Genomic DNA, 24698 nt, shown 5'->3' with positions numbered 1-24698 from the left:
CGGGGTATAAATAAAGTTATATTATTATTATTATATTAATATTAATGTTAAATTTTAAGCTCCTCTAAAAAGCTCAAATGATCTACAGCTGTGTTCATTCATTCTAAGCCAGGAATTGATGGTTATTAAACTACAATGTGCAAGAACGAATCACTCATGTACACAATACAATCACTTCCACTTTGATCCTGCTAATCACAGGAGCCATATAAAAATAATCAAAACAAACATAGAGAAGTTAGTATTATATCTATAATTATGGTTTACTGTTCTCAAATACATCAGAATAAAACTGCATAAAATAGAAATAATTATTGATTTTCAAAAGCAGGCTTGCTTGGATGCAATAAACCACAGTCCTAGACACAGTACTAAACCATACATGCATGCTTGATTTATCTGTTCATGTGAACTGGATGACCAAAGCAAGAGTGAATGGATTGTCTATAACAGCACACTGATAACACAGTCTGTTCCTTGGTTTTTAGGCCTGTTTCTGGTGTTATTTGGGGTGGTGATTCAGAAAACTGCATTTGATAGACATCAACTCTAGTTTTTTAATACAATTATCATGATTTTCTAAGGGCGAACAGATGAAGACTCGTATATGGCAAATGCTCTGTATCTCAAAACCGAGAGCTGAGAGGGGAAAACTGGCACCATTTTTGGTTCAGTAGGTCAAACATACCCAGAAGCAGGGCTAACACTTGAAGCATCAAAATTTGTTTTGACCAGGTAGTAATACATATTGATATAAATTCTATTCTAGCCTCAACTATAATAACACAATTAAATCAATGGATTTACTTTTGTATTGACTCATCATTCAACCATTTATTCAACAGACCTACCCTACTTGATAGTAACCAACAAAATTCCAATCACTGTGTCTTAAATAAGCCAAAAAATTCTATTAACACATGCACAATGAAATTCAGTATTCTCCCAGTATGACAGAAGAAACTGGCAACATTGAAACCTATTTTGGTGGAAATCCTTTATTGACCACTTAGATGTGTCCATTTATACATCTCTGGTACAAATGCCATCAACCTGCCACAAAGCATTAAAGCATAATAAACCAAAAATGTTCATTAAACATGTACAGCTTTTAATTTTTTGTAATTTCCTTATCTAAAGAACATTTCGGCTGCAATCAAACAAGTATTAAAAAACAAAAAAACAAAAAACAGAACACCCATCCTGTAAAAATGCAGGTGCCCATATTAACCGTATTTCCAGGAAAAGTCAGAAGAGAAAAACAGCTCAGGTGAAGAAAATGTGGCTCAAGTCTTTGGATATTTTTAAAAACAAAAACAACCCTCTCAAAAAAATCACCTTTCCAGAGGACCTGGCCTTCTTGGGATTTCTGGGAGGAGTCTTGTAAACACCTTGCAAACATAAAAAGCAAAGCCTAAAAAGATCCTGGGGTAGTGGGTGATTGGCAGTTGTGGGAGAGAAAAGAGGACACGTTATGTCTGGTGCAGTGTGACACCACGGACACTGCCAGGAGGCCTATTAAACTGATGTATTGTATCTGGAGTGCTGCCAGAAGTACTGGAATTGTATCCCAGTACTACCCATCTGCATTTCTTAGAAATACAGTCACAAATAAGAAGGCTTCTAACCTGTAACTGAGGACAGACAGCGCTGATCCCAAAGTGGCCAAATGCAAAAAGCCTACGAGGAGACACCTTGTTACATTTCGTGTAGGAGGTTTACATAGCAGGGGCACACAAAACAAGACAGTGGTATGAGTTGACAGTCCTCTAGAAGGCTAGAAAACCTGTTAACTCTGAAAACCCTAGACAAGTGCCAACATGTCAGAGAACCCACTTGCTTGGCAAAGGACCAAATTTGCTTTGTGTTTGTTGCATGCTAACATTTCCTACGGCATGACTGCTCTAGCTTTATGCATTCTGCATTTCTTTGCCAATCTTGTAGCTGAGGATTTTGTTCCAGTCAATCTTAGTGCGGGTGACGGGAAGCTGGCGGCGTAAGGCTTTGAATGTGGTGTCTGACATAGTCTGATAATTTTCACTGATTGCTGTCTATAAACAAGAAAGAGGGCAAGAAGTTAGAATTCTAACAATTGCATTCACTTTTTGCTTCATAAAAATTGGTTACTCTCTAAACTATGTCAACAGTCAGCCAAGGTGGTCTTTCCACAATGATGTAATCATTCCCTATCTGCATTTTTAACTTCTCATAAACAAAAGATATCTGAGTAAAACATTTTAAGTCTACAAACAACACAATAATAACCAAGAAGCATAGTATGAAACCAAGACACAATTGGCAGCAGATAACAATGAACTCAGCATACATAACCAAATTAAAGCCAATAGAGAGACAGCAGTACAAAGCAATGCATGCTTTGGAGTAGAAAGCCACCCATGAAATCATACACAATCCAGCAAAGGAAAGAGTATTGCAACTATTTTCCAAGGAATTTCGTTGTGAGAGGAGAATTAAAGAACCAGACAAGAAATCAACATTTTGAAACCTAGACCTACTGAGTGTGTCATACATATTAACTTGAGTATGGTACATAGCTGAAAGGCAGATAATTTCACCTTCTGAGGCTCAGCTCCTTAACTGTCTTTCCCCCCACCTAACTCATTAGAGCTGCTTGGAAAAAAAAGAAGTGTGGGTGTCAATTGGGTAACTATAGTGTTCTAGCTTCTCTTCCACATCCCAAATCTCTATTTTTGCTTCTGTGCCCTAAGTGAGTATCTCTCAGGCCCCCTTTACACTGCCATATAAAATCCAGATTGTCTGCTTTGAACTGAATTATATTGCAGTGTAGACTCATATAATCACGTTCAAAGCAAATAATGTTGATTATCTATTTTGATAATCTGGATTATATGGCATTATATAAAGGACCCCTCTTTCTCTTTATATAAGGCTCCAATATTTCATTCAGAACTAGGAACAAACTTTGATGGTCAGTTGTCTATTATTTCTTTCAGTGCTACTCTGGTACATCTAACCCTACATCTTCTAACTGAAATTGCTTTAGTCTAAGTTAAGGGGCAGGGGAATGAACATTACCTAGAGAACTGACACCAACTATCAAATCCCGCAAAAACATAAACCTGGAGTATGACCCAAACAATTTAAATTTTAGTGTGAGAAAAGAAGTCACATAACACTGTATTTTGCCCATAATACTGGAAGAATATGTTTCTTTGTCAGACTTATAGTACAGAAACACCACCCTAATGTTTTAAGGAATAGGGTAAGGGAGTATCTCATGTGGGCGTTCTTCCAGGGCAGGGGTTCCCAGAGTGTGCTCTGCTGAGCTCTTGGGGATCGCGAGTGATTGTGAGGGGCTCTGCATCAGGCACTGCCTTGCTGCTTTCCTCCTCCTCCAATTACTAGCTGCTAAACAGGACACTGACAAACTCTGCCACATGATGCAGGCACATTGTTCACATTAACTTCGAGTGTACATGTAACATTGTTCCTAATTCTGTATACATATCATGTGTAATGCCTCATAGAACACAGACAGACAGACAGAACTAAACACTAAACATTTCTTGGGCTCCACAAGAAACTTTTGCTTCAAAAAGGGCTCCATGGCTGAAAAGGTATGGGAACCCCTGTTCTAGGAATGGTTTGAAAGTCCTGGCTGCAAGATCTCTGCTAAAATTAAACATACCAAATTAGCATTATCAAAGTAATTTTCAGTTCTTTCATAGAAGAAAGATAGAATATAAATACAGTAAAATGATTGAAAATTCTTCCTCTTCCAAATGCAATATTTTTAAGCATATATTAAAAACTTAACCGAGCAAAGTTCTTACCTGATAATCATTTTCTGCATTTTCAATTATTTTAATAAACTCCTTGGCTGTTTGGACATCATTCTGCAAAGATGGAGAGGGAAAAATTAGTTTAGCACCATATTGTGAGTTTCAAAAGATTCCATATAGAACATGTTTATAGAACAGAAACTTTTCTACTAAAAAAAGGCATCATAGTTCCCACTGTTTGAATGGTAACTGTAGAAACAATACTGATCTTTTAAAATAATCATTAAATCATTTTCCAAACCACTATATGATATCTACTGGCATTCTGCTGCTAATGGAATAATTTTTGTAAACAAAGTGGATTCCTCTTCAATGCATGCATCTCAAATTTGGATTAACTGCTTAAGTTTTATTATTGTACTATACTAGGCACTCCCCCAACTGTTTTAGGCCAGCTGTCTTTGTACAAACTCAAATCTATTTCTTGTTACTTCCCAATTGGAAAATGGCCTCTCCTAACCCCAGAATAGGTCATGGAGACACCAAAAGCTTGTACAACAGCTCCTATATTTACCAAAAGTCATGCAAAATGCTTTTCAGTAATTGAAAAAATGTTGTTTGTGGGAGAAGGTGAAGTACTGCCAGGCCTGGTGCATGTGATTTTAAGAATGTATGTATTACCTGCCTAGTCTTCTGGAGATTTTTAACTCATTAATCACCTACTGAGCAGAAATAGTAATGGGTGCTATGTCTGAGAAAGCTATTCGACATTACCAAAGAGCAGTGGAGACATGGTAACGACCTCACAGAAAGTTTCACTTTTGATGTCTACAGATTTGCATAGGAACTGGTCAATAGTCATACAATCTTTTGGTCCCGGGAAAAGTGCACAGGCACAGACTTTTCCACTACAGATCTTGGGATAATGCCTGGAAGAAGCTTCACAACTTCAGCAACATATCCATGAGATAGATAGATAGATAGATAGATAGATAGATAGATAGATAGATAGATAAATGTGATGTGCATTTTTCCCATGGAGTAAACAACAAAACCACTAAATCACACCAAATTTGGCCACAAAAGACATAGTCATCCAATCTATGTCTTTCAATAAAAAAACCCTAGAAAAATAAAGTCCAAATTACAGAGGACAAGAAAGAGCCGTTCTCCCCCTGGCTGCCAGTTAGAAAGGTAGGCCCCGCCCACTTCGTGTCCTAGTAACCGCCTCAGCCACAATGGCTGAGGGTTCACTTAGGCCTCTTCCACACTGCCTGTAAAATACAGATTATCTTTTTTGAACTAGATTATATGGGCAGTGTAGACTCAAGGCCCTTTAACACAGCTATATAACCCAGAATACCAAGGCAGATAATCCACAGTATCTGCTTTGAACTGGATTATCTTGAGTCCACACTGCCATATAATCCATTTCAGTGTGTATTTTATACAGTTGTGTAGAAGGGGCCTCATATAATCCAGTTCAAAGCAAATAATATAAGAGTATAAATATAATATTTAAAAATTACTGTGATATAAAAAACAGAACAATATAATCTCTAAAATCAGGACAGTAAATAAAGAACAATACTCTGAAAACAGGGGAATTCCAGACAGGAAACAATCAGGGCCAGCTAACACCTCCCAAAAAGGATTCCCCCCAGGGAGGAAGCAGCCAGGCTTTGAAGCTGAAAGGCCATTGCATGATAATCATTCTGGCTAATTGCAGCATTCATACTTGCCTCCAACAGACAAAAAAAAGAACAACCAGAAATATTGTATATTCACAAGCTTTAGGAAATAACATATACTAACTAGCACCATTTCCTCAATACTTTATTTCCCATACTTCCATACTTTGCCACTGCAACGCGTGGCCAGGCATAGCTAGTACTTCATAAATATGAAGCATAAAGAGGGTTTTTATCCCATAAAATACAGAGAGGACATCTCTCAAGTACAGAATAACTCTGGAGAAACTATTCTGCCTGTGATAGTATCTTTTCCGCATAGTTTCTTCTTTATAAGCATGGCACTGGTCAAGGTGAAGATTCTCCACTATAAATGGCATCCACTGCAGATATTGCCATTGTAGTTAAAACTCTATGAACCAGAAGATGGTAAGCCAAATTTTTCAACTCACCGAAACAGTTACAGAATCCTGTATATCTTTGTGACTAACCAGTTGCACATTACCATCCTCATAGTAATGCACCTAAAATAAAAAAAATAAGATCTAGGTTAAGATTTAGGTGCACTAACATGCCGGGGTGCAATCATAAGATATACAGAGTGACAAAAAAAATCGTGGTCTACCGAATATTTTAAAGCAATGCTAAATACATTAAAACACACTTTAAAATATTGATAATTAGGAATCCCTGTAAGCAATTCTGGATCTTTAATTTTTACTGTCCTTTGTGAAAAGTTGTTAATTTCCACTACCTATAAGTGATAATCGCATATAGGGCTCCACTACAACAATGCTACTCAAGATGACAACCATCAACTGCGAATCCTTGAAAGAAAGAAAAACGTAGCCAATAGACACAAATATGGTACTAGTCCCTGGTACAGTAAAGTCTCGCTTATCCAATATTCGCTTATCCAACATTCTGTATTATCCAACGCAGTTTGCCTTTTAGTAGTCAGTATTTTTGTAGTCTATATTTTCAATACATTGTGCTGTTTTGGTGCTAAATTCGTAAATACAGCAATTACTACATAACGTTACCGTGTACTGAACCGCTTTTTCTGTCGATTTGTTGTAGCACATGATGTTTTGGTGCTTAATTTGTAAAATCATAACGTAATTTGACGTTTAATAGACTTTTCCTTAATCCCTCCTTATTATTCAACATGTTCACTTATGTTTTGCTGGCCTGTTTATGTTGGATAAGTGAGACTCTACTGTACTCTAGAAAAATTTAACTGCTGGTCTCCCACATCAGACAGTTTAAAAACAATGCACTAGAAAGCTTACAATTCATTAGTTACAAAAAGGTAAGAAAAAACAGATTAAGCACTTCCAACAAAAGTGGCCATTTTCCTGACTGTTGTTGTGAGACGAAAAGAAAAACAAACAATAGCCCAAGAAACCACATACCTCTGACATGATACATTCATGAGATTTGTTATAGAGAAACTACATGCAGACAAAAATTATACACATATTTTAAAATAGTAATTGGCAAAAAAAACCATGAAAAGTAGAAAAAATGATACAGAAACACAGTTTAATCAAATAGGGGAATGTATAACTGGTAAAATGCACAAATGAAACCATGCATTAAGCAAATGCAGAAAGGTATGTATGAGTATCAAATGTGAGAGGGAAAAGAAAGCACAGCAGGCTAATATGACTAAAGGATGGAATGGCTTATGCAAACTGGGGTTTGAAACAAACAAAAAAAATCAAGAATAAAATGTTCACTGCTACAGTAAAGTTACCTTACACTAAAATTATGTTTCTATTACTTTCATACCAAGAAAACAAGCGAACCAGCCCACTGAATTTTCAGCTCTGGAGGTTCAGACTATAGATGCATGTCAAGGCATCATTTGATCCATCTATACTAATCCCATGGTTTAAAAAAATTTTTTTTTGTTGAATCAGATAAATATAAATCCCCAAGGAAAACATCACTGCATTTATTGGCAATATTTCCATTTAGTTTAACTGACCTGGATCTTGAGCACTGCAACTACCTGAGCTGTGGGTGGTGTGATGGTAAATTTCCACTCTGACCTCCATCGCCCATTCCTATGCAAAAACAGAGAAGACACTGGCACAAAGACCCCTTTTAACAAGACAGTGGATTGTCCAATAACTTCCTTTTTAGAAGACTCACCTGGAATTCATAATAGATGACAACCTACTCCACAAACAGTTGAAAACTGTCCTAGAATTGGAAGAGATCTCGTGGGACATCCAATCTAACCCCTTGCCAAGAAACAGGAAAACTGCATTCAAAGCACTAATTATAAATTGAGAAAAGAGAACTTTTCCAGCTGCTGCTGTTAGCGATAATGCCATGGGCACTGCTCAGTTCAATAAAATAGCACTCTTATCCAATGCACAAGGATAACTGCAGAGATTTGTTCCAGAGGTGACCTTTTCTCCTTTGTTTCAAGGGGATCTACTAGAATTCATCCAGGTGATTTAATGTACTCCAGAGTAATGATTGTTTAACCATTGCAATAGGAATCTTGTGTTAAATTCTTATCTGCTAAGAATTCTTTAATACATAATCGATGCCATTTTCATTTGACTCCAGACTAACAACTGCTTAACCATGGCAATAAAGAATCCTCCGTGCTAAAATCTTCTGCACCAATAATTCTACAATCCAAGGTGCATGTCATTTTCACCTGTTTCCTGAATATGGATCTTAGCATTTTAGCAAAATTCAAAATACCATAAATATGGAAAACCCAAATGGGTAACATTTAAAGCTTTTGAGTTACAGTCTGATTCAATTGCTTGCGATGTAAAAGACTGTTTACATTGAGCATGAGGATTTTTAAAAAGGCAAGGAAAATAATCTGGGATCTGATTGTTATGTATTAGGACCACTCCAGGAGAGAGGATAAATCTACAGGGATTTTCGTCCAAAAGACATTTCTTCAGAGCAGGGATTCTGATAATTATATCTGAATTTATGAAACACAGGTGTATTTAGTAGTATGGTACTTTGGCCCGAAGAACATTAGATCTGCTTCTGAGGAATTTGGAACTTGAATAAAACGTAGCTAATAAGTCAGTGGTTCTCAACCTGGGATCCCCAGATGTTTTTGGCCTTCAACTCTATAAATCCCTAAACGGTTCTGGCCCAGCTTACCTGTCTGAACGTATCTCCATGAACCATCTCGGAGTTTAAGATCATATGGAGAGGCCCTGCTCTTGCCTCTGCCTTCTTTGTAGGCGCGATTGGTGGAGACGAGAGACAGAGCCTTCTCAGTAGTGGCTCCTCGGCTATGGAACTCCCTCCCCAGGGAGATCAGATCCCTCCTTCCTGATCTTCCGCAAAACAGTGAAAAAGTGGCTCTTTGACCAAGCCTTCGAAAATCTAGTGCAATAATACTTTTACAAAAATAAACTTTTGTACAAAAATAAAAAATAATGAGTCAGAAAATCTAGTGCAATAATACGAAAGATGTGTAACTGACCTATGGTACGGCCCCGGACTATGCTTATGGATTATGTGATTTTAACTTGTTGCATGGATTTAAATACTTTAATTGTTTTAATGGTACAGTTATTTTAATTGTACTATGTTTTTAAAGGCATTGCCTATATTGTGAAGCTGCCTTGAGTCCCCTCCGGGGTTGAGAAAGGCGGGATAAAATATCCACAAATAAATAAATAAATAAACAAACAAACTCCCAGAAATCCTAACAGCTGGTAAACTGGCTGGGATTTCTGGGAGGTGTAGGTCAAAAACATCTGGGGACCCCAGGTTGGGAACCACTGTAATAAGTAAAGGCAGATAGTTCCCCTTTCCTAGCTGCAGTTAAGGAAATGATGGGCTGATGAGAATAATTTTGGCCACAATAGAAATTAAAGAGAATTATTGTAGACATACTTACCAGAAGTTTTTGGGCTGAAACTGGTGACTCTCAATGCAAGCAATGACTGTTGGTTGCCCATCTACAGTTCTACTGTAAACCTACATCCCAAAAATATTTACAAAACCAAGGAAAGAAACATATTACAAATTCTGTCTTTATAACAACAAGGTGAGAGGTATTTTTCTGTGGAACAAACTGGTCATCACTACCTCACTGTCATCTTTATATTCGAACATGATTTTTATTTGGCTAAAGATCTATTTTGTTGGCCCTTATTTATAGTATGGTCCTTTAAAGACTATAGCAACAGCCTTTGATGAACCCCTGGAAAAACAGCTATAATACTACTGTTATGCAATCTGAACACACTATTCCTTGGTTTAACCACAGGGATGAAAATAAGCAGCTTGCTTTCCTGAAAATTGTTTTATCTTATAGGTGTTACTTGACCCTTTTCCACTATTCTGGAATTCTCTCTCAACATATTCAGGGCCAATGCATTATAAATATTTGACAGGCACTTTGTGATTTAAGTACAAATCTGTACATTGGCTTATATATGCTCTTCCAGTGAGGACAGAGGAGAGGTTTGGGATGCATTCAGAAAACATATTGAGGGAGTTGACCCTTAAAAATATGTTGCATGTTTCATTAATTGAATCTTCATATCTCATGAGATCTTACAATAATAATAATAATAATAATAATAATAATAATAATAATAATAATAAATCTTTATTTATATCCCACTTTTCTCCCTAAACGGGACCCAAAGCGGCTTACAACATTATATAAAAGACAATACAAAACAATATACATATGTAAACAATAACCTATAAAAACAAATTTAAAATAAGAAATAAACATTTCAAAAACATTTGTCTAATAGTTATTGAAGACAACTCAACTAGATAGATGGTAAATGTATTGGTTTTCTGACAGGAAATCAGCTTAGAATTATGATGATCTCTGAATGAGGATTTTAGAAAGCCCTTGTTATCAGTTGCCTGGCTGAGGTCTTGTAAACTTAGAGCCATGGCTTCCTTGATATGCCAATCAACCTGTAGTGTGGTCGCCCTCTTCTCCTATCATCTTCCACTTTACAATCATTATCATCTCCTCCAATGAGTCATGTCATACCAAGAAATGTCCAAAGCCCAGGCATAAATACATAAACCTTTAAAATGCCCCATTTGTATTGTATTGTATTATATTTATATACTGTATTTGCAATGTGGCACTGAAGTGGCCAAATTGTAAGTTGCTCTGAGTCCCCTTTGAAGCCCCCTTCAAAATTCCAACACAGAAAAGGTAAGATGCTAATAGCATAAGATTAAGTATTGCTGCTCTTTAATTACTGCCATAACAAGATTATGTTCTCAAAGGATGAGTTTAGATACTTAACAGTACAAAATCCATGTGGATAATGATCTTTCACATATGTTCTTAATGCATTGTCGCAGGCATCTCTCCAGGATTTCAGCGCTGCATCTGTGTCCTCTGGCTGGGGATCACTTCCTTCTTTCCTTAAATGATCAAACTTAAAGGAAAGCTTGTTCCTTGGGTCTAGAAATCGGCCATTACCAAGATCGCCATGTTCTGTGATTAAGACCTTAAACAGAAAGATAAACCCATGATTAAAACACAAACATAGGCAGAAGCATTTTCTTTTAATGGGGTCTTTGTTCTAGCTTCAGCGGATTTAAAAAAATTAAATTTCTCTGCCTTAGTAATTGTGTAATTGCTCCAAAGGGATACAACTTCCTCTGACATTCCAAGTGATCTTACTCCCAAAAAAGTGCATATTGAGCGCTTGTTGCATAGTTTCACTACAACAGTGGTAGGAACCATGTGTACTTCCAGAGGTTGCTGAACTGCAACAGTCCTGGCCAATATAGTCAATTGTTAGAAGGGTTAGGAGGTTTACTCTTAACAACAACTAGTGGGCTCCATGATGCTTATCCTTGACTTAGAGCTCAGTTTGGGCAATATCGCATATGCAAATAAAAGATGAAACTCCCACATAAATCCTTTTTTAATTAAAAAAAAGGAAATTGACATCGCAGCCATTTAGGCCCCTTCTACACTGCCATATAAAATGGCAGTGTAGACTCATATAATCCAGTTCAAAGCAAATAATCTGGAAGGGGGCTCAAATGGAAGTATCTGTTCCCTACAGTTTAATTCAGAACTTCTCCAGTTGAAGAGCCACTTTCTGCATGCACTGTTTGCCTAGTTAACTCCTCCCAGCTCTGCAAGGTGAAGAGGTATCATTTAGAAACATTATACAACCCAATTCCTAAAGGTTTTTGGATAAAATTATTTTTTTTCCACCTTGGGGACCATGTCTGGATCAGAAGTGGCCACTTAAATGACATGTGAGACAGCCTTCAGTGATTTCTATACACATTTTCTGAGCAAAACTGGGAGGGAAAGCAATCAGATCAGGGACCAACTTGAGTATAATTGTTACTCTGTACCCTGATTTCTGGAGAAAAAAACTTAAATGTTTGACTGCTCATAAAATTCCATACAGTATGCCTCCAGTAGGTCATTGACACACATCTGACAACATATGCCCTCTTTAGACATTTCCTAGATCCTCTAGCACAACTTTATGGTATGTTTCACCAGAAGCTGAAACACTGAGATCCTTCTGCTGGAAGTAGTTGGTCTTGCATTTATCCATGATATTCACTAACCATGGTAAAGAGGGGAACATATCCTTTGCAGATATAGAGGTTGTATCATACACAAAAATAGAGTCGGAGGAATTTTTATTTACCTGATCATCATAGCCATCTATTTTCACAGGTGTAAACTGATCCATGTTATACTGGGCAAATGCACTGTCAGAGAAGAGTAAGAAATAAATACAAGATTCTGTCATTACAGAAATATGTAAAAATAACTCTACTGTCTTTAAATGTGTTTATACAGATATGGCCTTGGAAGAATATTTTCCTACTGCAGAAAGAACATATATGGCTTTCATAGCTGAGTCACTTTAGTTCTGGGAATGGTTATGCACAGCGATTTTCCTCTTTCTGTTTCAAGGTTACTAATGTGAGTCATGGAAACCTAAAAGTCTCTGCAGATTTTAGCACAGTATCATTATGAACTTTCAGGACTTCTACTAAAGGACCTGCACAATCAGTAAAATCCACTGACAAGATAAGACAAAGATTATGACAAAAGCTCAAGGATACATGTTTTATTAATTTTATTTGTGATAATTTTGCCAATTTTGTGATGAAGATGACAGTTATTAATTAAATATGTCTTGATTGGAATAAAAAGGGTTGCTTCAGAAGACAAGCTTTTTCTTTGCATGGCATAGAAGCATAGGAATTGCTACCAAAGAAAGGCAAGCTTACGATTTCAATGCTCATGTAAATCCAATTATACACCCCCCTCCCTGATCCTGACCTTTAAAAATACATGCTTTTTGTAAGAACCAGAGCTTGCAATTCTAGTTATTTTTAATACATTTATAGTCAAAAACAAAAACCCACACACTTCTCTTGCTGATGGCCCATCTGTTTATAAATCAAGTAGGATCTGATGCCACTTCCTGCTACTGTCCCTGCTCAGGACTAATAAAAAACAGGAGCAACCAGGATAGAAGAATCTGAGCTAGCATAATCTCACTACTAAAATAATGACCACTTCTCCAATATTTACAGAAGTTCCGCTAGTAACTATGCTATTTAAAACAGCAACAAACACTTTTTTTCATTAAGACTAAAGCACACAGATTTCCTCATAACAATCAGACATATCTACCACACTTTTAAAAAAAGTAAGCAGTACTTGCTGAATCAAAACATTCCTTGAAACAATCAATCATATCCATCACATTTTTAAAAAAATGTAAGCAGTACTTACTGAGCTGCCCCTTCCCTAAGAAGATTGTCATTGTTAAGCAGCAACCGTACATCTAAGGGGGAAAATCCATATAGATTAGAAATAGCTCCACTGTATTACTGCAATCTCTAGCGGTACTAAAATAAATGTCAGAATAACAACCTGTTTAGCAAGTATCCCCAACAGCTTTCACAGTATTATGCTCCTCTCAATGACTTTTAAAATCTCTTATTAAAAACGCCGGTACCTATTGACCTACTCACATTTGCATGTTTTCAAACTGCTAGGTTGGTAGAAGCTGGAGCTAACAGCGGGCACTCACTCCGCTCCCCGGGTTTGAACCTGGGACCTTTCAGTCTGCAAGTTCAGCAGCTCAGTGCTTTAACACACTGAGCCACCGGAGGCTGTGGACATATTACTTATTCCCAGGAAAAAAAATGTAAGCCATTATGTGGACAACTGAACATGGGTGAAAAGTCTAGTGAGTACTAACATGGTCTAACAGTAAAGAGCCAAGGAATCATACGATAAATCCCGCACTCAGCAGGCAATCACTGTCTCTCAGCCAAGCTTCCCTTAAAGAATCCCTTAAAAATGGATTGCAGGGGGGAAAAATACCCAGGTATGCCATCAATATGATGTACACATTTGAGTACTGTACTACAACTCTGGAGACCAGGCGTACTTGGCCATGGAAGTATCTTGGACAAGTTACATGTTCTTAGCCTCAGAGGAAGGCAAAAGCATCCCCCGCCTCCCCACGAACAAATCTTGCCAAGAAAACCTCATGATAGATTTGCCTTAATATTGTTGTTAGTTGGAAATGACCTGAAAGCACACAACAACACTACTTTGAGTTCCTTAGAGGAAATAGGAGTGGAGGAATATAAATGAAATCAGTCATGGGTTTGGGATAGCATGAGAGGTTAAAAGCACAGAAGAAGGAAGAATAGGCCAGACCGAATCAACTATATTAGAGAACCACAGTATACTGAGCAGTAGGTAGGACTTCTGAATAAAGTGTATGAATAAATTGGAAGTTGTGCCTCTTACCTCTCTGTGAGATACATTTAGGTTTTGTGGTTTTTTAAAACTTAAAAACTACTTCTGTTGTAGAATGAAGTTCATATATGGTTGATGATCATTTCAAAAGGACATAATTTTAACAAAAAGCTGCATTTGTACCAGCAATTCCATTACTTCTAAAGACATTCAGGCACGAAAGACATTTTAAGAGTGATTTGATTTCTAAAGAACAATGCATTCCAATTTCCGAATGTCGTATTCTTTCAGCGGCTCCTTCCTCTTAAAACTGCTTAAAATTGTTTTCCAGTTGTAGGCTGTAGACATGCAAGGCTTGGTTTTTACTAGTAAAATGAAGAACCTGTATGAATAATTTTGTTCATTTTGATATTATTTTACAACACCCTTCCATCCTCAAACAGCACAGTATTTTTTAAAAAGTCAAAACAATTATATCAATTACTTACCATTAAATACTTCATTGAATTCCCCAGGTGGTGCATGGGTGATGAATTTTGCAGCTATACGCACCTGCAGAGAAATAATTGGGCTTAGTGAGGCAACATATTCAGTGGTCTTTAATTTGTCTTTTGCAGCAAAATCACACAGTATGCAAATTAATAGACCAAACTGATCCATTTGTAATTCATTCAACGTTCTTGATTGTTTGAGTTTGCCCAAACCAATTAGTAGAAATCATAATTTCTTTTAGCACCAACCAAGTTAAGCAAATGCTATCAGACTATTCACTAGACTGCTTTTTAGTTTGGGCAGAAAGAGGGACAATGTAAATTTTGGCATCGCTTTTAATAACTGCATATAAGGTGTAGTGTTTCACCCACTTACAACATTATTACACAGCAAAATATTATATTGGAATTTCCTAATCTTTATAATTTTATATGTTCAGAAACAACAATGCTTCCAGAATGACCAAACAATACTAGGCTTGTGTGATTTGTACGTATGCTCATTAAATTCAGATCTAATTCGGATCTAAAGCACTTTTGAAGCAAGTTTTGACCCACCTGCTCACTACTTTCCCAATATTAAGAATCTGAATCAAAAGGAGACTTCATTTCATATGTCTCGGATGTCTTCGGATATAGCTGTGACCAAGCTCCGCTGAGAGGCAAGCCAAGCATGTTGGCATGCCTCTCAGCCAATCAGGGCTCATGGAGGAGGGAGGGAGAGGCGGAGGCATCATTTTACCACTGTGGCAAGTTTCATCAGGATAGCTCAAACAATGAGGGAGAGAGAAGCCCCTCTATTTTCCCCATTGACAGTAATGTTTTCCATCATGTGCATGCACGTCCACCATTAATAAGGTACATACGAAGATTCGGAAGTTTCGGAAAGTTTTGAACTTTTTGCCTTCAAAATTCAGAAATTACTTTAGAAGCGAAATGCCCGCGCCCCCTACTTTTGAACAGAGTTTAGAACCATTTTTTTCTGGATTGCACATACCTAAACAATACATATATATGACTGAATATCCATCACCAAACATGGAAACATTTTAAGAGCTTAGATCTCTATTAGCTGTATCCACATTAAGATCCACATTCTGCATTTCACATCAAAGGAACATTCCCATGGAGATATGGTCAAGACCTCAGTTTTCTTACACTATCCATTAGGAATGAGGCAGAACAATTAATGTAGAAGTTCTTTTTGCTACCAGTATTTGTGATGACTCATGGGCCATGTAGTTCCGTTCCTGGTACTATTGAGGCAGATGAAGAGGAAAACTTGGGTTTTCCACCGTTTCAGCAAGAATTGGAGCCCTTGCACCTGCAAGATGTTTGCCCACAAGAAGTCAGCCAAACAAGCCTTGAGCAGAAATCTCCCCCATTTTCTCGCCGGGATTATTATAATCAAGATAGGGGCGCTCGAGAGGCGACTCGCCGGAGCGCCAGGATAGCTGCCAGACAATTAGCTGATTAAGTCTGCTTCCCTTGGGAAACTTTAAGGAGTCATGCATCTGGACACAGTATAGGTTTCGTTTCTTGTTCCCCAGAGAAAGTGTTCCTTGGCGGGAAAACAAGATCCTATATAGGTGTTTGCCCGCAAAGGAATCCTTTCGGAGTCAATTCGTCGGCTTGAGGAGTGAGATCGTGTGTAGACTTCGTACTCCAGTTCCCAGATCCCGGATCAAGTTTCCAGCCCAGCCTTGTACCATGGACTTCTATGGACTCAGTTTTTGATTCATGTTTGCCTTGTTTCAAGTTTGATCTTGCCAAGTTTCAAGTCTTGCCTTGCCTTGCGTTTTAAACCACGGACCTTGCCTCTCTGATTCAAGCCTTGTTTTCCAGTTTCCTTCGGATTTACCTTAAGCCTCAAATACTATGGACAGTTCCCCACACTATTGCTTGGCGAATAGTGTGTGTTTCGGTGAAGTGGATTATAACTTTGGACTTTAATATCTCATATTGGACATTGTTTTCCTGGACTATATTTGACCTTTCCTGAAAGATCTACTTCTGAACTATATTCTTCACTTGTTTTTATTGACTTTATATATTCCTTTAATAAAGATATTAGATAGATTCTGGCCTCTGCGCATGGTTATTGGTGCTCTGCAGCCTGGGTCCTGACAGTATTTGATATCAGCTGGTGCCGTAGTGCTCTACTGCTGTTTCAGTATAGAACTTATTCAGGGTGGGCCAAAACCTACTAAGGAGTTTTAATATGTAATAACATATTTGCCTGAGCGAAAATCGCATTGCTAAAATTGAGATGTGCATTAGATTCAATGGTGTGTTAGGATCACACACCTAAAGCCATCTGCGCTGTTGGGCAAGAGATCCCAGCTGGGGACAGAGGAAGGCGGGGCAGCGGTGGCCTGTAAAAAGGCTGATGGTGACCACGAAAAGGAAGGTGGGAAGGTCTGATGGAAGGGAGCGGCTTGCCACCAGCCTTTTCTAGCCACCACTACCTGGCATTACATTCGACAATAAATTCTTTTTTTTGTAATGCACACCTTGAAAATTGAGGTGCATATTACATTTGATGGTGCTTTAAACTAGAATAAATAGGCTATTTTCTTTATTTTTGTTAATGATATCATGGCATCATATACAATATACTCAGGAAATTACATTATATTACATGTAAAATCTTTTCAAAATGTTTTCTGAAAGTTATGAAAACTTCAGGTGGTTTTGTGACTTTTGGCCCACCCTACAAATTCATTGGCAATTGGTTCCCTCAAGATAAATAAAATAAGAATTCTTAAAAAATCATACATTATGAACCTACAGCAAATCTGCCTCTCATCTCTAGAACATAGGTTTTTGGGTGTTTTAAAATACACCTATCTACAGGAAGACAAAGGAATGAAATATACTGTCCTACTGTATTCAAGTTGTTTGTGCAACTGATAAAACTTTAAGAGAGCCTTATAAAAGAGATTGCTCAAGAACAACTATTAGAAAGACATCTCCCACATAACCTTCCCATAGGCTCTTCAGAGCACTACCTTAGATGGTTGAAAGCTTCTTTCAAACTATAACATGTGCTTTTATTAGAAAGTGCATCTGTAAGCAGTGAGCATGACACTCTGGTTCAGTTGAAGCACTGCTACAAATACAGTACTCAGAGAACATATTACTTTATCTAATAAGCACTAGGATCCATTTCAAGGGTAGGAGTCTAGAATCCATCCACCCTGCAAAGCATTTGATCCTCCTCAGTTTTAGTATCCTCTCAGGATACTGAATATGATAATCAGCCAAAGTGAAAAGCTGAAATACCAAAGAAAAAAATTCTCACTTCAGATTAATGCATGTAAGTAATGATAATGTAGAACTGTAGCACATGTTCCGCGCAGACAAACTAGTAGAAAAACAAGTAGGGCAAGTAGAATGTAAACTCTTTTAATGGCTCCCCTTGTTTTTTGGTCTATGGTCAAATACAAAATAAGAAGTTAAAGAGTTTATCTTCCTCATCAGACTCTAAAGTTTTAATTTCCACTCTTTCCAAGAAATAGGTGTAGCAAATCAGTCAAGATAAACTGCGCTATATCCATGTTTAGAGGAAATGATGAAGTGAAAAAACAGTAAACACTGAAAAAACATTTACTTAGCATCATACAACTCAGTATTCTTTTCTCAGAAAAAATGGGATAGCTATGACTGAATTTTATAAATGATGATCACTTTTGAGGTATGCAGACTATTCTTTCAATTTCCCTCTCTTGCATACATATACAATAGAATGGATGCAAATTACGATAAGAATATAAGATTCTAGAAACCAAGGTATTTATTTATTTATCGTGCCAGAAGCAAAACCGAGGGTACAGTTGTAATGTATTTAGAAAAACAAAGTTAAAAACTTGGCATTAAATGTCCTTTGACCAGAATCTGGCCACTTGGAGTGCCTATGGTGTCACTGCAAGAAGGTCCTCCATTGTGCATGTGGCAAGGTTCAGACAACATTGTAGCAAGTGGTCTGTGGTTTGCTCTTCCCCATACTCGCATGTTGTAGAGTCCACTTTGTACCCCATTTCTAAAGATTGTCTGTGCACCTTGTGGTGCCAGAGTGCAGTCTGTTCAGTGCCTTCCATGTCGCCCAGTCTTCTGTATGCCCAGGGGGGAGTTTCTCATCTGGTCTCAGCCATAGATTGAGGTTCCGGGTTTTAGCCTGCCACTTTTGGACTCTCACTTGCTGAGGTGTTCCTGCGAATATCTCTGTAGATCTCAGAATGCTATTTCTTGGTTGATTGATCAACCAAGGTAAGAAGCTTTTTTTAAAGTCAGTTTTTCTCAACTTAAATTAGAAATAATTATTTAAATAATGCAAAATATTTCCCTATAGACTTGTAACAGACTACAAGGTCAATTCAGTCCAATCCTTTGCCATGCAGGCACATGGCACTCTAACAGATGCCCATTCAGCCTCTGTTTAAAAACATCCAAAGAAGGAGACTCTACCTCACTTCGAGATAGTGTATTCCACTATCAATGAGCTCTTACTTACTGTCAGGAAATTCTTCCTAATAATCAGGGTGAGATCTCTTTTCCTGCAGCTTGATTCCCTTGTTCCATGTTCTAGCAGCAGAAAACTAACCTCCTTCCTCAATATGACATCCTTTCAAATATCTAAATATGGCTATCATGTCCCCTCTCAACCTTCTCCAAGTTAAACACCCAGCTCTCCAAGCATAAACTGTTGCTTACAAGAAGGCATACTTATAAATGTAAGGAATGTCATATATATGATCCCAAATTAATCTCATGTTTTCCTAAAGGGACAGTTGAGTTAGACTACTTGGTATTACTGGAAACTAGACGAATATCCACACTCTATTAACGTCTACAACCTAACTAATATTCTCTGTTTTGTCCCATACCATACCTATATTATCATTTTGCCATCAATATTGTGATGAATAACTGAATTAATTAGATTACCTCACTGTCATGTCATCCAGGATTCACTCTAAATTCTAGATTGAAATATCACATATAGGCAACCATGAATAATCCACTGACTTATCTATACACTGTATTGCATATGTACATGATGAATAAGAACTATTTCATTATTTGTTATAACACCTCAATAATGATCTACTTTCAGTGTGAATTAGACTGAATTAGCCTCTTTGATGCTACGTTCTATAGCTTTGTCAATAATTATGCATGAAAAAATATTTGCTATATTAAGCTTTATGGCCTTTTCCTGACTTGCTTTTGTCCACATTTAATTAAATTTAATTAAACACACTAATTTAAGACAGAGATAGTATACAAGCTAGCGGAGCTTCCTCCAAGTTCTGAAAATTGTACCTGGAGTTTATTCTATACAGAGCAAATTGGATGTAGGAACATATTTGCTTCTAATTGTCTTTAGGAATGTTATTAATCACAATAGGCAAGTTAATCAAAAAACAAAACAAAACTGCAGTTAAAATTGCAGTTTAGTGGGAATGCTCACTAGGAAAGGATGGTTTCTCTGCCTTCATACCTTGTGTTAAGATGGTATGTCCACAAAAAGGTTAGAGAAGCAAGTGCATGCTGCCATGATTTGGTTGTGCATATGCATTTGGACAGGTGCTACCTTCATAAATGAATTTAATTTAATAAAGTAGAAGTTCTTATGTCCAGAGGTTTGCGATGTCAGCAACTGTTCTACAAATTGTCACTGTTAATAGTGCAATTATCATTGTTTGTACTACCTACATTTTACCTCTAATTGTGCACAACACCCCCATGTGTTGTATACTGCACTCATTATAATATTTCGTGTTAAGTAGATTTTAGCTCAACAAAGGCTCATACTACAATAGATGTTTTTAGACTGCCACATGACTCACTGTGATTTCTGTATTGCCCAGTTAATGCATGCTATCAGAAGATCAGGAGTAAATAACACTCTGCCAAAAGTTCCATAATCACACATCCTTTGCTTTATTGAAATCTAAATGTGTAGGTTACGGATGGGGAAAGAGTAATCCATTTGTGTACACCCAAATACCTGCCAACCCTTTAAAAGTTGTTGCATTTCTACTCCCCATCCCTCAAAATGGGCAATTACCATTCCTGAATGTCTCCAGGACTGATGCTTTATTCAGTGTAACCTTATACTTCACTAAAACCCATAAATGGGAACCAAAACTGAATTCCGGCAGTTTCCTGATTGGGTTATAAAGGGATGCTATGAGGGTAAAGTTTGGTCTATGCCATGGTTGGCCACATCTGACCTAACTTAAGGCTCCAGAAACAATTCAGGAGCAATCAAATTTGGTTGCAATGTAAGGGGGCAAAAGTGCATACTTCCAATTATTGTTGGGTTGCAGACATGGAAGGCTGTTTTTGCCTACCCCTGTTGTACCCAAATGAACACTTTCTATTCCCACCTCCTTGCACATCATTGTCAATTATGTTGGAAACCAGTGAGAGGCACATGAAGCTACATTTATTAGAATACAACATAGTATGGTGATGGGAATTGTACAGATAATGTTTATAAGTACAGAGAAAAGCAATTTTAACTAGTGTTAGATAACTAATTTCTATATCAATTGCTTCAATCTGTTGTCTTCCAAATTTGTTCTATCATAACTCTCATCACACTTACACCTGAAGGAAATTAGGAGTTTTATTACAAAACTTCTGGAGGGCATCAGGTTGGGGAAACTTACTTGATGGGAACAGGAAATAGAAATATATCATTATTTTCCCCACCCAGCTGCTTACACCTCAAACACAGGCTTCTGTAAATGTCATTTATACCCTTATGATCTGGCAATTCATGTTTTTCATGCCATGCTATTATTTAACAAAAAAAATCCTAAACACTGAATAAAGAAATAGGCATAACCTGCAAGAGGAGCAGATACTGAAAATGTAGCAGAAAATGCATACTAAGAAAGCAACCAAATTTATGGTAGAAATGTATTTTGTATTAATTGGGAGACATATGTACAGGTGGAAGACAAACAACTGAGCTTGATGTATTTCTGATAATTGAAAAAATATATATTTCTGCAGACCATTCATTCCAATATTAACCCAAGTGAAATATGTTTTGAAGATTTTTAGCTGTACAAAATATGTAAAATCTGATCTAACAAATCAATGATTTACACTGCAAATGCAGCAATTTTTCCTTCAAACTCCTTCTGGCAATCTCAAAAAAGCACCTTGGCTATGCTCAGAATGATCAGATTTCTTATTAAAATCTTTTCACTCCATCTTCCATGATGAAATCTCGATTAAACAAGGTAGAAAACACAAATGTATTTTAAAAACAGACTGGAACAGCCACATTTTTAAAGCCTGTTAAAAACCTGGCAGAGACCAAGACTTGTACCACATACATGTTTCTTGGTATGGTTTTCTATAAAGTTGTGGATTCACAGAAGCTTATTCTTTTTCTTGTGCCACCTAAATGAATAAATCAGAGGGAGAAGTGTAGTCCCTGAAGCCCTCTGATCCTTTTCAGAGACAAATTTTCACCCTCCCTAAAAGATAATATCTGCTCAAAAGTCAATAAAAAGCAGGCTTTGCCCTCCAATGTCCCAGATACCATGTAGCTGTACCACACCTCAAGACTGGCTGAAATTGACCCCAGAAGTGATATCAGTCTACTTGCTGTCATGTTGTACCAACAGGGATGTGCGAAGGAGAGGCATTCCCTACAACACACATTATTTACTGAAGACTTGCATTTAAGTATGGAGTAGGAAACACATGCCTTGTTTGAAAATGAAAACATCCTAACTAGGGCAAAAATGTTGCTTTCTCCCATTGGAGAGGGATAGTCTTATACCCACATAAACTTCTAATGCACATGGACCTGCAGGGAAATAACCATCTAGGGATGTGGACTGAGATGCTGCCAACATGTAGATACTCTTTATCCTGTTTATCTAATACAAGCATGGCAGCTGACATCCTGAAGCAATGTTTCGTCAAGATGATTGATTGGATGACATCTAATTCAGATTGAAATATTATTTGTAGATGGTGTGTCTGTTTGACTAAGTGGTGTTTGTCCTGTCCTGTCTTTTGGAACAAGTCCACTGTAAGAGGAGCTACTTTACAAACTATCATCATCATTGGGCACAAGCAGCCTCAAACTGACAAAGTGACAATCAATTTACTTGATCAAAGAAAACCTATGAACATTCCTGCTCTGGTCATCTCCTTGTTCAGATTATTGCAATGCTTGTACATACCCTGTTTCCCCTAAAATAAGACAGCCCCAGAAAATAAGACCTAGTAGAGGTTTTGCTGAATTGCTAAATATAAGGCCTCCCCCAAAAGTAAGACCTAGCAAAGTTTTTGTTTGGAAGCATGCCCGCCGAACAGAACACCAGAGCATGCAGGATCGGTAAATGTATGCACCATAGAGTGTTGTACATGGAAATAATGGTAGTAACAAGAAATTCTTGAAAGGATTCACAGTTTGTCTGGTTATGCTGGTTTGTGATGACAAGTAATGTACAGTATATAATAAATGTTCATTTTTTTTGTTCAACAATAAATGTGAATTCTTCATGGAAAAATAAGACATCCCCTGAAAATAAGACCTAGAGCATCTTTGGGAGCAAAAATTAATATAAGACACTGTCTTATTTTCGGGGAAACACGGTAGCTCTGTCTTTGAACATTCAGTGAGTTCAAAACTGGGTGTATAGGCTCTTAATTGAATCGATACATTAATATTATCCAAATACTGTAGTTGATACTCATTTCCAGACAAAATCCAATCTAATGTCTTTAAATTTTTAAATTGTCTCTTCTCATATTTGCCTACACATTCTTTAATATAATGTTCCAAAGCCTTCCTTCAGGTACTTCTATCTATTAAAAAGAGACAGGTGGCATATGAGAAGTTCCCTTTCCTGTCCCATTTTCCTTCAGACAGCTTTTCCTGGTGCCTGCAGTTTGGTGTTTTATGCAATAGCAGTTGAAGACCATTGTATTGATTATGTTAGATGTCTTTCAGATCTTCTCAGTTCTGTTTTTCTACTGATTTTTATATGTAGTGGCATCTTGAGGTACATCTACACTGTAAAATTAATGTCGCTAAATTGACTAACGTGTTTCAATGCTACGGAATCATGGGATCTGTAGTTTGGTGAAGCTCCAGCATTCTTTTGGCAGAGGAGCCCGAGAAGCTTGTAAAACCACAACTCCTAGCACTGAGCCATGTCAGTTAAAGTGGTGTCAAACTGCAATAACTCCACAATATGGATGCACCCTTGGTATCATTATATGCTGACAACCATGTTATATTATATTCTACTTTTAACGAACATGCATATCATCGAGAACACTCTGATTTGGCTGAAGTTCATAGTGCATATAATACCCTCAGATAGTTCATTTCCTCATCAATCGGAAAAAAATAATCCGAAGGTAAATGGAGGAGAGAAAGGACAGAATACGAGACAAGGGAATCTCGATCTTGCAGAGATTGCCTGGGAGCACGGCAAGAAGGCGAAGAAGGGCCAGGAACACCACCACACTCTATGGAGAGACAGCCTATTGTTTCCTTTCTGTTCCCAAATCCACCGTAAGAGCAAACGACTTCCTACCTTCTCCTCATCCGTCACCCGATCCTCAAAGTCCGCCATCTTGGCTTCTCTAAGCACACACGGGCCAGCCCCACCTGTCACCGCCGCGCAAAGCGAGCTGGGAAGGGGGCGTGGCCCAACGTGGACGAAGCGGTGATCTGCACTCAGCGCCGACCTCTCAGTGAGGCTCATTGGCTGCCATGTTCGGTATGGGCAAACGGGCTTCAGGGACGCCATTTTGGATCAGGGCACCTTACTGGGGAGGTTTGATTTGGCGCTTCAGTCATGCCCATAGAAAACCCACTTCTCAGACTGCTTCCTGCTCAGGTTACAGTAGACACAATTTTAGGCTCGCTCCTTCACGCAGTAAATAGTTTAAGCTTAGACACAGCATATTATTTGAGAACACAGAAATTGTGGACCACTCTAACAACCGCCAT

General features: G+C 37.7%; 1 protein-coding gene across 1 annotated transcript; it reads right to left on the bottom strand.

Moving 5' to 3' along the window:
• Nucleotides 1–980: 980 nt before the first annotated feature.
• On the bottom strand, nt 981–24427 carry capza1 (capping actin protein of muscle Z-line subunit alpha 1). The gene is made up of 10 exons (XM_003220441.4): nt 24280–24427; nt 14693–14756; nt 13224–13275; nt 12121–12184; nt 10741–10947; nt 9354–9433; nt 7449–7527; nt 5908–5979; nt 3816–3878; nt 981–2051 (listed from the first exon to the last, which is right to left on the bottom strand). Exons 1-10 carry the CDS (start codon nt 24316–24318, stop codon nt 1911–1913), a joined length of 861 nt encoding a protein of 286 aa, XP_003220489.1. The 5' UTR covers nt 24319–24427; the 3' UTR covers nt 981–1910.
• Nucleotides 24428–24698: the final 271 nt, after the last annotated feature.

This window comes from Anolis carolinensis, chromosome 4 (assembly GCF_035594765.1).
Source record: "Anolis carolinensis isolate JA03-04 chromosome 4, rAnoCar3.1.pri, whole genome shotgun sequence".
In the NCBI taxonomy this organism is placed as follows: Eukaryota; Metazoa; Chordata; class Lepidosauria; order Squamata; family Dactyloidae; genus Anolis; species Anolis carolinensis.
The sequence above is the reverse complement of the archived record's forward strand: the minus strand, read 5'-3'. Positions and strand labels throughout refer to the sequence as shown.

What these genes read in the sequence shown, in the direction of transcription:
- capza1 (XM_003220441.4), bottom strand. Translation starts at nt 24,318, where the DNA reads ATGGCGGACTTTGAGGATCGGGTGACGGATGAGGAGAAG. An exon ending in GGGTGACGGATGAGGAGAAG is followed by an intron (nt 14,757 to 24,279) that starts GTAGGAAGTCGT and finishes ATTTCTCTGCAG; the next exon opens with GTGCGTATAGCTGCAAAATT. An exon ending in TTTCAGCCCAAAAACTTCTG is followed by an intron (nt 7,528 to 9,353) that starts GTAAGTATGTCT and finishes GTTTTTGCATAG; the next exon opens with GAATGGGCGATGGAGGTCAG.